The sequence below is a fragment of the Ctenopharyngodon idella genome, chromosome 21 (assembly GCF_019924925.1).
Source record: "Ctenopharyngodon idella isolate HZGC_01 chromosome 21, HZGC01, whole genome shotgun sequence".
NCBI lineage: Eukaryota > Metazoa > Chordata > Actinopteri > Cypriniformes > Xenocyprididae > Ctenopharyngodon > Ctenopharyngodon idella.
The window spans coordinates 1819199-1832500 of record NC_067240.1 but is presented as its reverse complement, the minus strand read 5'-3'; the positions used below and the strand labels follow the sequence as shown (position 1 = coordinate 1832500).

General features: G+C 37.5%; 2 protein-coding genes across 6 annotated transcripts in view; both read left to right on the top strand.

Annotated features, from left to right (window-relative positions):
* LOC127503437 (gastrula zinc finger protein XlCGF8.2DB-like) overlaps nucleotides 1-2404 on the top strand; it is a 4227-nt gene extending 1823 nt beyond the window's left edge. Inside the window, exon 3 of the mRNA XM_051877242.1 lies at nucleotides 1-2404. This exon is cut by the window's left edge and continues 568 nt beyond it. Within this exon, the coding sequence (XP_051733202.1) occupies nucleotides 1-451 (451 nt within the window). The 3' untranslated portion in view covers nucleotides 452-2404.
* LOC127503439 (gastrula zinc finger protein XlCGF7.1-like) overlaps nucleotides 1-8696 on the top strand; it is a 31763-nt gene extending 23067 nt beyond the window's left edge. The window contains exons 1-4 of one of the 5 annotated variants that reach the window (XM_051877251.1): nucleotides 3819-3947; nucleotides 5721-5809; nucleotides 6007-6126; nucleotides 7425-8696. In XM_051877251.1, coding sequence (XP_051733211.1) covers nucleotides 7440-8345 — 906 coding nt within the window. In that variant the 5' untranslated portion in view covers nucleotides 3819-3947; nucleotides 5721-5809; nucleotides 6007-6126; nucleotides 7425-7439 and the 3' untranslated portion in view covers nucleotides 8346-8696. Of the gene's footprint in view, nucleotides 1-3818; nucleotides 3948-5720; nucleotides 5810-6006; nucleotides 6127-7424 lie in introns of those variants that run through there. The other 4 variants (XM_051877246.1, XM_051877247.1, XM_051877249.1 and 1 more) reach the window with 4 other exon arrangements.
* Nucleotides 8697-13302: the final 4606 nt, after the last annotated feature.

Genomic DNA, 13302 nt, shown 5'->3' with positions numbered 1-13302 from the left:
CACTCAGTGTGGAAAGAGTTTCACTCAGAAATGCACTCTCAATGATCATCTGCGCTCTCACGCTGGAGTGAGATCATTCAGCTGTGATCGGTGTGATAAAACATTTGCTGTGGCAGCATACTTAAGAAGACACCTTAAAGTTCATACTTCTGTGAAGCCTCACGTTTGTTCATTTTGTGAAAAGAGTTTTAAATATCTGCGAAAGTTAAAAGAGCACGAAAGTATTCATACTGGTGTGAGCCCTTATATGTGCTTTGACTGTGGGAAGATCTTCACTACATCCAGCAACTTAAAATCACACCAGAGAGTTCATAATGGAGAGAAACCTCACAAGTGCTCACACTGTGGAAAGAGTTTCACTCAGTCATCATCTTTGAAATATCATGAGAGAGTTCATTGTAAGGGTGGTCTGCCTACAGTGGTAAAGGCTGCAGGGTTGCTGAATGACTAAATAAAGCAAGATGGTGGAAAACAATGCTTTCCTCCATTGCCTGCCAGTCCTTTTTACCAGGTTTGTAGTAAGATCTAATGTAGTAAGACAATGATATTAAAAGACCAAATTCAGTATACAACTTATTGATTATGCATACTTTGTACAGGCAAACAAATGAACACAGAATATTAATGCAACAGGATGTTTCTCGTTAAGCGTTTTTTCCACCGAAACCCATTATAAATATATAGAATGCATCATCAAAAAGGGTTAAACTGAATTTGATCTTTTAATATCACTGTTTTAGTACTTTAAGACACTTTAAGGGTGGGCTGCACTAAGGGTCTTTCTGCGTAGTTAATCTGTGTTTAAAATTAAGTGGTGCAACACAAATTGATTTAAAATAAAACCCAGATCAACAAATCCTTGATTAGTGTTAAACTTTGCTTAATCTAATCCTTACTGGTGCAGCCCACCCTAGTGTTTTTCACGTTAGCTTTTTAAAACATCGTCCCGCTGTTTTTTAGTGATTAAAATCACTGCAGGTGCTGTATATGGATCACAAGTGCCCAAAACTTGCGTCTTGTTCACATATTTTTGTTTTTAAGATGAAAAATTGACAGGCTTTTGCTGCAGGTACACGGCTGTTTTGCCCTCCAGGGCTCCGCGACAGTCACGTGACTGAAAACTATCAATAGGTAGCACTTCATAGTTAAAGGATTAGTCCACTTTTAAATTAAAACTTCCTGATAATTTACTCACCGCCATGTCATATAAGATGTCCATGTCCTTCTTTCTTCAGTCGAAAAGAAATTAAGGTTTTTGATGAAAACAGTCCAGGATTTTTCTCCTTATAATGGACTTCAATGGTCTCCAGACGGTTGAAGGTAAAAATGACAGTTTCAGAGCAGCTTTAAAGGGCTTTAAACGATACCAGACGAGCATATATAAAGCATATACATTTAATTTTTTTTAGAAAATGACCGATCGTTTCTCTAGATAAGACTCTTATTCCTCGTCTGGTATCGTTTAAAGCCCTTTGAAGCTGCACTGAAACTGACATTTGGACCGTTTGGAGACCACTGAAGTCCACTTTAAGCAGAAAAATCCTGGAATGTTTTCATCAAAAACCTTCATTTCTTTTCGACTGAAGAAAGAAATACATAAACATCTTGGATGACATGGGGGTGAGTAAATTATCAGGAAATTTTAATGGAAAGTGAACTAATCCTTTAATACCGAATCAAAACTAGTTAGCACATAATTTGTAATTGAAAATGGTTTAATGACAATATCTGGTTATGGTTACACTTACAGAACAGATGTATGAGATGATGAAAACATATACCATTAATCGTACCCAGCATATACATGTATGTAGAATGTCACCTGAGAGATATGAAGAGAGGAAGAAAGAGAGACTTTAAAAATGAGAAAAGAGAAAGAGCCAGAGCAAAGAAGCCCCAGCGAAATGAAGAGCCAGAGAATGAAAGGAGACAGAGCAACAGTTATGACGTTCTTTTAGCCCTTCCTTGACTATGCGACTGAAACCCTAATGTGAGACATTCAAACTGACCAATCGGAAGATTAAAACTTCCTCCACTGTACTACAGGTTGTAAGTGGGTTTAGTCAGTGGCTGTTTTTTTTGTTGTTGTTGTTTTTGTTTTTTTTGGCCTAGCCAGCCCAACTCTTAAGACTTTGCTTCATTTTTGTTCTTGATGAAACTGAAAGAAAAAACAAACAAACAAACAAACAAAAAAAAAGTGTAAAACATGTTATTTTCTATAAACGTTTTTCATGTCTGTGAAGCAAGTATTCACTGAGTTTCGGTTTATTTTTGTGAAACATTTCAGAAAGTTGTTCACAGAGAGAGACGACAGAAAGTGTACACAATTTGTTCTTTTATTTTACAAAAACGTTTTGTAACATTTTGTTATTATGAGTGTGTACAAATAAAAGTAGACACTTTACAGTTTTGAATGATGTCTTATCTGTAGGCTGTGACCAAAAATGACCAAAGACTATAGAATAACACAAGACATATCACTCGTATTGTTTTGAATGGGAGAAAGTGTAACGCTCAATATGGCGGAATAAGTCCCGCCTTCAAAATAAGAGCCAATCGCCGACCTGTAAAGTCATCGCGTCACTGCAGCGGCCGTTAGAAGCACCGGTTTCGATAGAAACAGTCAGACGCGCGCCTCCGAAATGAGGCACAAGAGACGCGCATTTAGGTCTGCGCATGCGCATTAGCTTGATACAGCCTAAATACTGTTTTTTTTTTTTTTTTTTTGTCATGATTTGAGCGTTTGGAAAAAAAAAATTATGAGACAGTTGTCAGATTTCATTGGTGATTTCAAATATGAAATTTAATCGAAAGCTTGGCAAACAGCTTTGGAGAATTTGATGTTTCCCCGTTCAAAGAGATAGGAGCTGCACTTGAATGCCCGAGAGGCGTTTCAAAGATGGCCGCCGAGTGAAATGACTTGTCTTAAAGGGACTTTGAAATGACTGAGTATTTTAAGTTCTTTCCACTGTTATCAGGAAACAATAAGGGATTTGCGGCGCCTCTGCGGAAAAGAGAAGTGTTGTTGTGCTCTGCACGAGATGTATATTGGCAAGAAATATGCAACAGCCAAACAGTATGAGGAAACATTATTGTAACTAATTTGCAGAGCAGTAAACATCAGATGAACTCTTATTCTGCGTGATTGAACAGGCAAGACAGGATGAGTTGAAGGACATTTCAGGGCCGCCCACTCATGCGAAAAAAAATATTAAAGCATAATCTCATTTTTTACCCATGAACAAAAATTATGAAAAATCTAGCTTAATTTTAATTTTTCCATTTCATATTTCTCTTTATTTCTTTTTAAGTATAAAATCAAATTACCAGAAGGTATGGACCGGGTCCAATAAAACATGTAATATTGTCATTTCATTATTTCTCCACAGAACCTAAACGAAGAAACAAATAAACAGTTATCATTAATTAATTATGTAATTATGATCAATTTTCATTCAGGAAACAACAATTTTTATGTAAACCTTTCAACCCAGTTGATTTGTGTACTGGGAGTATTTTCTGTGATGATTCCATATTTCTTTGAAACTGTTATTCTTGGTTTTTCGAAGGAGTCCAGAAGGTAAATACAATTGCAAACTCTTTAGCAGATATTTATAATTCGAATCTCTCCAAAATGATCTATTATGGTGAAACAGCTGTGCTGCCTATAAAATGTTATTTCTAAATCAATACTTTATTATTCCAAATCAAAATTGTGTTTTTTTTTTTTTTTTAATTTTTTATATCAAGCAAGCTAACAAAGATTATCTTGGTTGCTTTAGATCTAAGTTTAATATGATTTCCGCCAGTAGAGGGCGCTCGTGCAACCGAAGCAATGACACACATCCGAGTCTTGGAGAAGAAGAGAAGTGAGCGAGGGAAGGGAACATAAACATGAGAAGTGGAACACAGCCGTTCATTCTGATCTAAATCTGCTCTTTTAGACTGTGAGTACATTCATTTTAATATTTATTTGGTGAAATCTAAAAGATTCGGTTCATTTTAGTGAATCCAACCAGCCGGAGTGTTTACCGAATTAAGTTAGGAGGCTACTTTCATTGTCTGACTAGAAGTAAACCCCTATACGTAGTTTTACTACAATTAAAACAAACAAAAAACATGGTTACTATAGTTTAACCATGGTAACCACAAATTAACCTTGGGAATTAACCCAATTAAAATTATTTGCAGTAAAATACAAATGGTAAACAATCTGTCAAAAAGTCCATGGTTACTACACTTTTACTATAATAAAGCCAAGGTTAATTTTTGTAAGGGAATATTGTAAGTGTAACAAACCTTAAGTGCGTCACTCACTAGTTATTCAAGATTTTGAGTTGTGTTTTGTAATTAATAAATTAAACCTGATGTTTGTAACTGTATTGCTAAAAGTTTATGCTACAATATTTAGTGATAATAAAACTGGAGTTTTTAATTAAATACCAATATCTCGAATTTGCAGACTATTTTTTGTCACTGCTTTGCACATTGATGTCTGATTACAGCAATCAACCCTCATCAATATTCTTTCAGCTTCTCTCTGAACTGCTGTGGGATTTGAAGAATTGAAATAAGTGTTTGCTCTTAACATTAATCTCCCAACTACTTTAATTTAATAAACCTATGATAAAATGATATAAGAGCAAAAGAAAAATCAGCTAGATTTTTATCAGTCATAACTTCTGGAGAAATATAGCACAGAGACTGGACAAAGATGAAGCTTTCTAGAGCGCATTTGTCGAAGTTTCAGCTCAAAGTACCCCACAGATAATTTATTATAGCTTGTCAAATTTGGCCCTCTTTGGGTGTGAGCAAAAACACAACGTTTTTGTGTGTGTCGCTTTAAATGCAAATGAGCCTCATTTCCAGAAGAGGGCGGAGCTTTAACAGCTTGCGCTTCGGTTGCTCAACAACAACAAAGCTGGAGAATCTCACGCAGCCAAAATGAGGATTGTCAGTAACGGTGTTCAGCTTTACATTGTTCAAACCGGAGTCGACACTGATGGAGAGACTCAGGAAGAAGTTACAACTTTTAGAATGAAACTGGACGTTTCTGAATGGTTAGTGGATAAATTTATGTAGTTGCTGTGGAGTTGATTCAACTCATCCACTAGCATGTGCCGTCATGTTAATCTTTTGTGCAAATCCAGTGTTGAATTGACCCTCGTTTGTGAAGCAGTCTGGCGTAAAAAAAAACAAACATGGTAACAACACTCTTCTACAACAACTCTTCCTCTTCTCTAAAGCAGCCCAACATGGCCTCGCCCCCTTTGTTGCATGTTCTTGGGGGCGGGGTTTATGTAAATTTTAGGGTTAGTGATGTCACTAAACCAGGTAGAAGCTTGTTGTAGTCCCTACCAGCTGTTTGTTATAGTCCTTAAAAAGCGATTTCTGTAAAAGAAAATATCTCCCTTTGCATTGAACTTTCACTCTCGCTTTCGCTTTTACTTTCGTCACTGTTTTTTTCCTCATGTCGAGTTTTCTTTGCCAATAGCTTACAGTATTGTGCAGTAGGAAATGGACGTGCTTTGACATGGAAGCTAAAAGCTGCACGCAGACTGGCTGTTGCCACGATTATTTCTGCTATGTGATTGGCTTGTTAGATTAATCCATATCAATCATTATCATCATCGTCGTTATCGACATCAATTTTATTGCAATTTGATATGATATTGTTTATCAATATTAATTTATTATGGTATCTCCTTCATTTCTTTCAGAATCTTTACTTGTCTTTGGTCGTCTCACTTCTGGTCTGTGCGCGTTCATATGTTTTTGAGGAGGCATGGCTTTGGACAGCGATTTCCAGGTAGGGTGGGATTGTATGCTTTCAGTTCTAGCAAAAAGTTAGCATTTCCCAGACTACAATTGAGAGTGATTGTAAGGGAGGTGAGCATCTGCTAAATGAGCAACAGTGACCACAATTCACACCTTCAGTCAGTGAAGCCGCTCCCACAGCCGTTCATGAGAGTTTAAATGCTGGGGAATATTCCCATCTTCCCACAGGAGAAGAAGAAGCAAGCAGGAGGCATTACTCCAGGAGAAACTACTAACATGCTATTGTAAAGATGGAGTTTGAGGAAGAACCCTGCAGAATAAAAGATGAAGATACAGAGGAACAAATAGGTTAGTGTTTTTCTTCATTCTCTTTGAAGCTGCTGTCCGTCACTTTTGGCGCTCTAGCGGTTGATAAACAGAACTGCATGCGTCTTGCAGAAGAACATTGTAGCCAGAGCTACGTCTCTCTGTTTATGTCTATGACGAGTCACAGAGTTACTGTGCTACTCCACAGCGGTTCCTATCAGACTGGTCTAAAATAGTCCGAATATAAACACTTATTATAAGTGTACCATAATGATTCAGGGTATGACAAAAACACAGTTTGGAAAATGGATTTGTGTTGTATACTCTCATTATATAATTTTTGTAAATTTTGAACACAAAAAAAGTTACGGACAGCAAATTTAATGACTGATGAGGAACATTAAGATGAAAACTGACACATAACAAAACATCTAAAACTAGATACTAGTATTAAACTAGATTTCTGCTAAATTGTAATCAAAACATATTTATTTTCATTAGAGATGCACTGATTGCAAATTTTCTTGGCCAATTCCGATTTCCGTTTTTTTTTTTTTTTTTTTGTAAGCATGATCTGCCGATACCGATTTTTGCAGATCATGATTTTTTTTTTTTCAAAGAACTATAATTGACAGCATATACAAACAAAAACAAGTTTTCTTCAATGCAAAATTTTATTTTCATAAAAAATAAGTAAAAATACATTAATAAAGTAGGAACAAATAAACAAACAACAGCACAAATAAATGCAATAGAATAGAAAGATATGAAAGAATAGATATAAAATAAACACTTCCAAGACTGGATAGTCTTCATTGTAAAAATTAAATACATATTAATACTTACATTACTTGACTTGCAATTAGTTATGAAAGTCAAGAGCAGAGAGTGATTTTTCTTTGATTAACATGACAGACAGCAGCAGGAATATTAGGCTTATACAGTTTATGGACAAATTCAATATACTGTTACACAACTTGCATTATCTTTCTCAACTAATTAGGTTCCAAAACTGTGAATACTCACCAAGATGGGCATTTTGACATCATTTGGTGTGTATTTGACCGTTTAAGCGCAGTAAGCCACTCATTTTGGTACTTGCGACTCACAAGTTGTTTGAGACCGAAAAGTAGCTTGTGCGCTCCACTTATATAGATCAGTGGTGCGGACGCTTTTGGTGTGAGTGCGAAACCTGCAGGAATTAGTAAAATTATGTGCAGTACAATCACTATTCTGAGAGGTGACACCCGTGTGTCACTTCGCCGTCGGAGAGAAAAGTGAAAATCGGTCGATCGGTGCATCTCTAATTTTCATTTATCATTTGTCCTTCTTTTTTTTAGTTATGGAAATATAATATGTTGGTTTTAGATCTGTTGGAAGTGAATGAAGACAAACAGCAAAAACCTCATCATTTCACAAATGAAGATGAAAACGAAGTCATTTCAAAGACTGAAAAGAATTTCACCCAAAAACGAGCTGTAAAATCTGGAGTCAAAGGATCTTTCACCTGCTCTGAGTGTGGAAAGAGTTACAGACACAAAGTAAACCTTTACATACACACGAGAATTCACACTGGAGAAAGACCATTTTCCTGCACTCAATGTGGAAAGAGATTCACTCAGAAAGGAAGCTTAAATGAGCACATGAGAGTTCACACTGGAGAAAGACCGTTCACATGCACCCAGTGTGGAAAGAGTTTCACTCAGAAAGGAAGCTTAAATGTGCATATGAGAATTCACTCTGGAGAAAAACTGTTCACATGCACTCAGTGTGGAGAGAGTTTCACTTACAAAAGTGTTCTCGAAAATCATCTGCGCCGTCACACTGGAGTGAGATCATTCAGCTGTGATCAGTGTGATAAAACATTTGTTGTGGCATCAAACTTAAGAACACACCTTAAGATTCATGCTCCTGTGAAGCCTTACTTTTGTTCTTTTTGTGGAAAGAGGTTTACACAACTGCACGCTTCACAAGAGCACGAGAGAATTCATACAGGTGTGAAACCTCATATGTGCTCTGACTGTGGGAAGAGTTTTAGTACATCCAGCAACTTAAAGAAACACCAGAGAATTCATACGGGAGAGAAACCGTACAAGTGCTCACACTGTGAAAAGAATTTCGCTCGTTCAGGAGACATGAAAGATCATGAGAGAGTTCATACTGGAGAGAAGCCGCACCAGTGCTCTTCATGTGGGAAGAGTTTCGCAAATGTATCTAATCTACGGACTCATATGAAAAAGCATTGCCTGAAGGTTGTCTAAGTGAGCAACTTCAGATCTAGGGTGGCCGATATACCGGCAGACATGATAAACTGGTAGAAAATGAAACAATAGGCTTGTGTAAGAAAAAAGACCCTAACAAACATTACCATTGTATTCACTTTTTGTTTTTAAGTGGTCACATACTTTTGCATTACATGCACTAAAAATCTATGTTTATGTTCATCTGAAGAAAGTAAGTCATATATATCTGGGACGGCATGAGTGGGAATAAATGATGAGAGAATTTTCATTTTTGGGTAAAGAAATATATTCCCAAAAGAATACAAGAACTGAATTGCATTGTGTGCTTGATGAGTGACAGAAATAAAACATGCAATATTGACTTTTGAAGGTACTTGTTTTTTTGTATTCAACGCCCCTGTCTGCAACAATAACTAATCTTTGTTTAATCATTTAAGGTGTTTCTCTCAGCAAATATTGCTATATTTGCTGATGCTAGATGCTGCAGTCTTTCGCCTCCTTGTTAGTGCGCCCGCCTCCCAAGCCGGAGACCCGGGTTCGAGGCCCACACAAAACGTGGGGGAGTAGGACCTGAGGGGTTACATTGGTGCTGTGACCTGGATGGGAGTGAGGTTTAGACGGGTGAGTGTAATGGAGGCCACCAAGTAGGAGCTGTGCGAGTAAACCTCACTCCCCTTGCCTCAAGAGGAGCACTAGTGACTGACACTAGATCTGCAGTCTTTAGTCTCATTGTTAGTGCGCCCGCCTCCCACCCGGAGACCCAGGTTCGAGGCCCACATAAAGTGGGGCGAGTAGGACCCAAGGGGTTACACTAGACAATACGTGATGGAAAAACTGCTGATCTGGTTCCTCAATTTACAGAAACACAGCATTCTTGAGGGACTTGGTTTGTATAAGAAGATGCTTTTGGCTCTTTGCTCTATAATATACACTCTAAAAAATCTTGGGTTATTTTTTCTACCCAAGTCCTGGGTTGAGCCTTTTGGGTCATTTTTGGGAGTTATTTTTCCAGTGTTTGAGTAGTTTTTGTGTTACCCAGCTCCTGGGTCAGACATAACCCAGGGGTCGGCTTTTTTCGCCCTCTTCAGGAGAGAGCAGCGGTGAAAGCGGTTTGTGTAACAGCGGTTTGTGTATGTTTTATTTTATATAAAATTTGTTATTGTTCTGTATATCATTTAATTTTAAGCAAAGCAACATACAGGGGCGCGATGTGAATCACCTAAACGAGTGTCGTGTCAGTCTTTTCGCGTGATGGAAACGCCTGATGCCTTGCATAAAAATTTATGATTTTATTAAAAAAGATACAGAATATAAATACTTAGGGTGTTAAAATATGTTCTCAGAAATGTACACTGATTGTTTATGGAGTCAGTCACAGCATTTTTTGGCTACGAATGAAACGCAGGCGGCGGTCTGAAGTTAGCAGTTCCCCCGCTGAACGCGAGCCATCGCTATTACGGTGGAAACAGGACAACAGAGACTGATCGATTACACTTGAATTTCTTCTAAATGTTACATTTTTACTACTAATATATTGTTGAACAAGATTAAATGAGTGTAGAGGCTTTCTCTGCAGACATGGCACTTTAAAGTTATCCTGTACTTTAACACTTTATTATTTGTATATGCCAGTGGAAACTTTTTAGAAACCCATACTCACGTTTGCAGAAAGAGCAAAAGGTCAAAATTAATTAAAAATTAATTTTTCTTCAGATTCATTTTACCAGTGACAAAGCTCTCACGTAAAATGTAAACTTGCAGAAATCTTAAATCCCAAACTCAAGTACAAAAAGATATGATTGTGCACAAAAATCAACACGTTGTGAGAAGAAATAACAAAACCACGAGTCCTGACTCTGGGACGGATATAGGCTCTGTTTTGAGATGTGGGCGGAACGTCACAACGCTGACCAATCAGAAGCCTCTTCACCTCAGCGAGTCTACAGCGTCGCACTCCCGTCTGTGAGACGCGTACTGACAGAAAGTAGTACATTCCAGCCCCATATTTAGACCCAAAATAAGCGTAAGTTTATTTTTAAAGTTCCTTTCTCTCTGCATTAAGTTGCAGACAGTGAATTTGGAAATCTTTATATTGAAATGTACAGGTGCTGGTCATATAATTAGAATATCATCAAAAAGTTGATTTATTTCACTAATTCCATTCAAAAAGTGAAACTTGTATATTATATTCATTCATTACACACAGACTGAAATATTTCAAATGTTTATTTCTTTTAATTTTGATGATTATAACTGACAACTAAGGAAAATCCCAAATTCAGTATCTCAGAAAATTAGAATATTGTGAAAAGGTTCAATATTGAAGACACCTGGTGCCACACTCTAATCAGCTAATTAACTCAAAACACCTGCAAAGGCCTTTAAATGGTCTCTCAGTCTAGTTCTGTAGGCTACACAATCATGGGGAAGACTGCTGACTTGACAGTTGTCCAAAAGACGACCATTGACACCTTGCACAAGGAGGGCAAGACACAAAAGGTCATTGCAAAAGAGGCTGGCTGTTCACAGAGCTCTGTGTCCAAGCACATTAATAGAGAGGCGAAGGGAAGGAAAAGATGTGGTAGAAAAAAGTGTACAAGCAATAGGGATAACCGCACCCTGGAGAGGATTGTGAAACAAAACCCATTCAAAAATGTGAGGGAGATTCACAAAGAGTGGACTGCAGCTGGAGTCAGTGCTTCAAGAACCACTACGCACAGAGGTATGCAAGACATGGGTTTCATTCCTTGTGTCAAGCTACTCTTGAACAACAGACAGCGTCAGAAGCGTCTCGCCTGGGCTAAAGACAAAAAGGACTGGACTGCTGCTGAGTGGTCCAAAGTTATGTTCTCTGATGAAAGTAAATTTTGCATTTCCTTTGGAAATCAGGGTCCCAGAGTCTAAAGGAAGAGAGGAGATGCACACGATCCACGTTGCTTGAGGTCCAGTGTAAAGTTTCCACAGTCAGTGATGGTTTGGGGTGCCATGTCATCTGCTGGTGTTGGTCCACTGTGTTTTCTGAGGTCCAAGGTCAACGCAGCTGTATACCAGGAAGTTTTAGAGCACTTCATGCTTCCTGCTGCTGACCAACTTTATGGAGATGCAGATTTCATTTTCCAACAGGACTTGGCACCTGCACACAGTGCCAAACCTACCAGTACCTGGTTTAAAGACCATGGTATCCCTGTTCTTAATTGGCCAGCAAACTCGCCTGACCTGAACCCCATAGAAAATCTATGTGGTATTGTGAAGAGGAAGATGCGATATGCCAGACCCAACAATGCAGAAGAGCTGAAGGCCACTATCAGAGCAACCTGGGCTCTTATAACACCTGAGCAGTGCCACAGACTGATCGACTCCATGCCACGCCGCATTGCTGCAGTAATTCAGGCAAAAGGAGCCATAACTAAGTATTGAGTGCTGTACATGCTCATACTTTTCATGTTCATACTTTTCAGTTGGCCAAGATTTCTAAAAATCCTTTCTTTGTATTGGTCTTAAGTAATATTCTAATTTTCTGAGATACTGAATTTGGGATTTTCCTTAGTTGTCAGTTATAATCATCAAAATTAAAAGAAATAAACATTTGAAATATATCAGTCTGTGTGTAATGAATGAATATAATATACAAGTTTCACTTTTTGAATGGAATTAGTGAAATAAATCAACTTTTTGATGATATTCTAATTATATGACCAGCACCTGTATGTGTATTGTAGGGTTAACATTACATATCAATCTCTTGTTTTAAAATTTAAAGAAAAAAAAAGTGCATTCCTTGGGAATCAAACCCATGACCAATTTCTAATGCCATGCATTTTTCCCATTACAGTTTTTGTCAGCATTACCAGAATGAGAATATAGTGAGAACGAACATATAAAAACTGCAGTAGCCTAATACTTAAAGACACATACTCTAAAAGATATGGTTAATTCGGGATAATTGGGACATTCATTCCCAGTCATTTCAATGGCAAAATGTCACAATTTACCTGAATTCATCTCCTTGCATTGAAACTTCTCTGTGCACTCTGATTTTTATATGACTCTGTGTTACAGAATATAAAGGTTCTTAATAAGTGTTAGCTATTCAATAATAGATGTGCAGTTTAAAAAATACTAATTTCCTGGAAAACATATAGGCTATACATACCCCAACCAGCAGTCTCACAAAACAACAGATTACACACGCCAAGCTCACTAACCTGCTCTGGGGCAGGTTATATTCCAGGTAAGAGATCTCAAACCGAAGCTTGACCAATCAGCTGTGAGCAAAGTGACACATGTCTGATGCAATAAAGTCACTCTCCCTGTTTCTACTCCAAATTAAAGATCACTAAAGTCAAGTCAGGCCATGATGGTTATGGGTGTCCCTATAGCAGTCAACACGTACTAAATGAACAGTTTTTTGAAAATATTGAATAGGGTTTTGTACTTTTACACTTTCAAAAATAAACCATGAGAAATATTCACACACTGGACTAAAAACTGTCCCCAGACTCCCCCTAGGACAGAATATGGAAAAATTAAGCTAAATTAACTCACTATAGATTAATGATTTCATGGATGGATTTATATAGCCTATATGTAATTGAGATACAAAATCTTATTTTTTCTTGTATGTTTGAGGGGGTTGAAGCAGTATTATTTACAGTATTATTTAAAAAAAAAAAATAATAATTTGTGGTTATGTTTAATATACATAAATACGTATATATATATATATATATATATAAATGGCTAAATATACTGGGAAAATGTAGTCTATAAATTTAAGATCATCATGCCAAAACGACAGTTATTTAAAGGATTTCATGTAATAAGGGATGTAGTATGCATATTCACACAGATGATGGCAGTAATGCAGCAGTTCACTTTGCACTGACTCGAAGGATAAAACTAACGGGCGGGGCCTCTGCTCATACGGGCGGGGTTTGTGTTTCTGGCCCCTCCCATCACTGCGATGCGTCTCTGC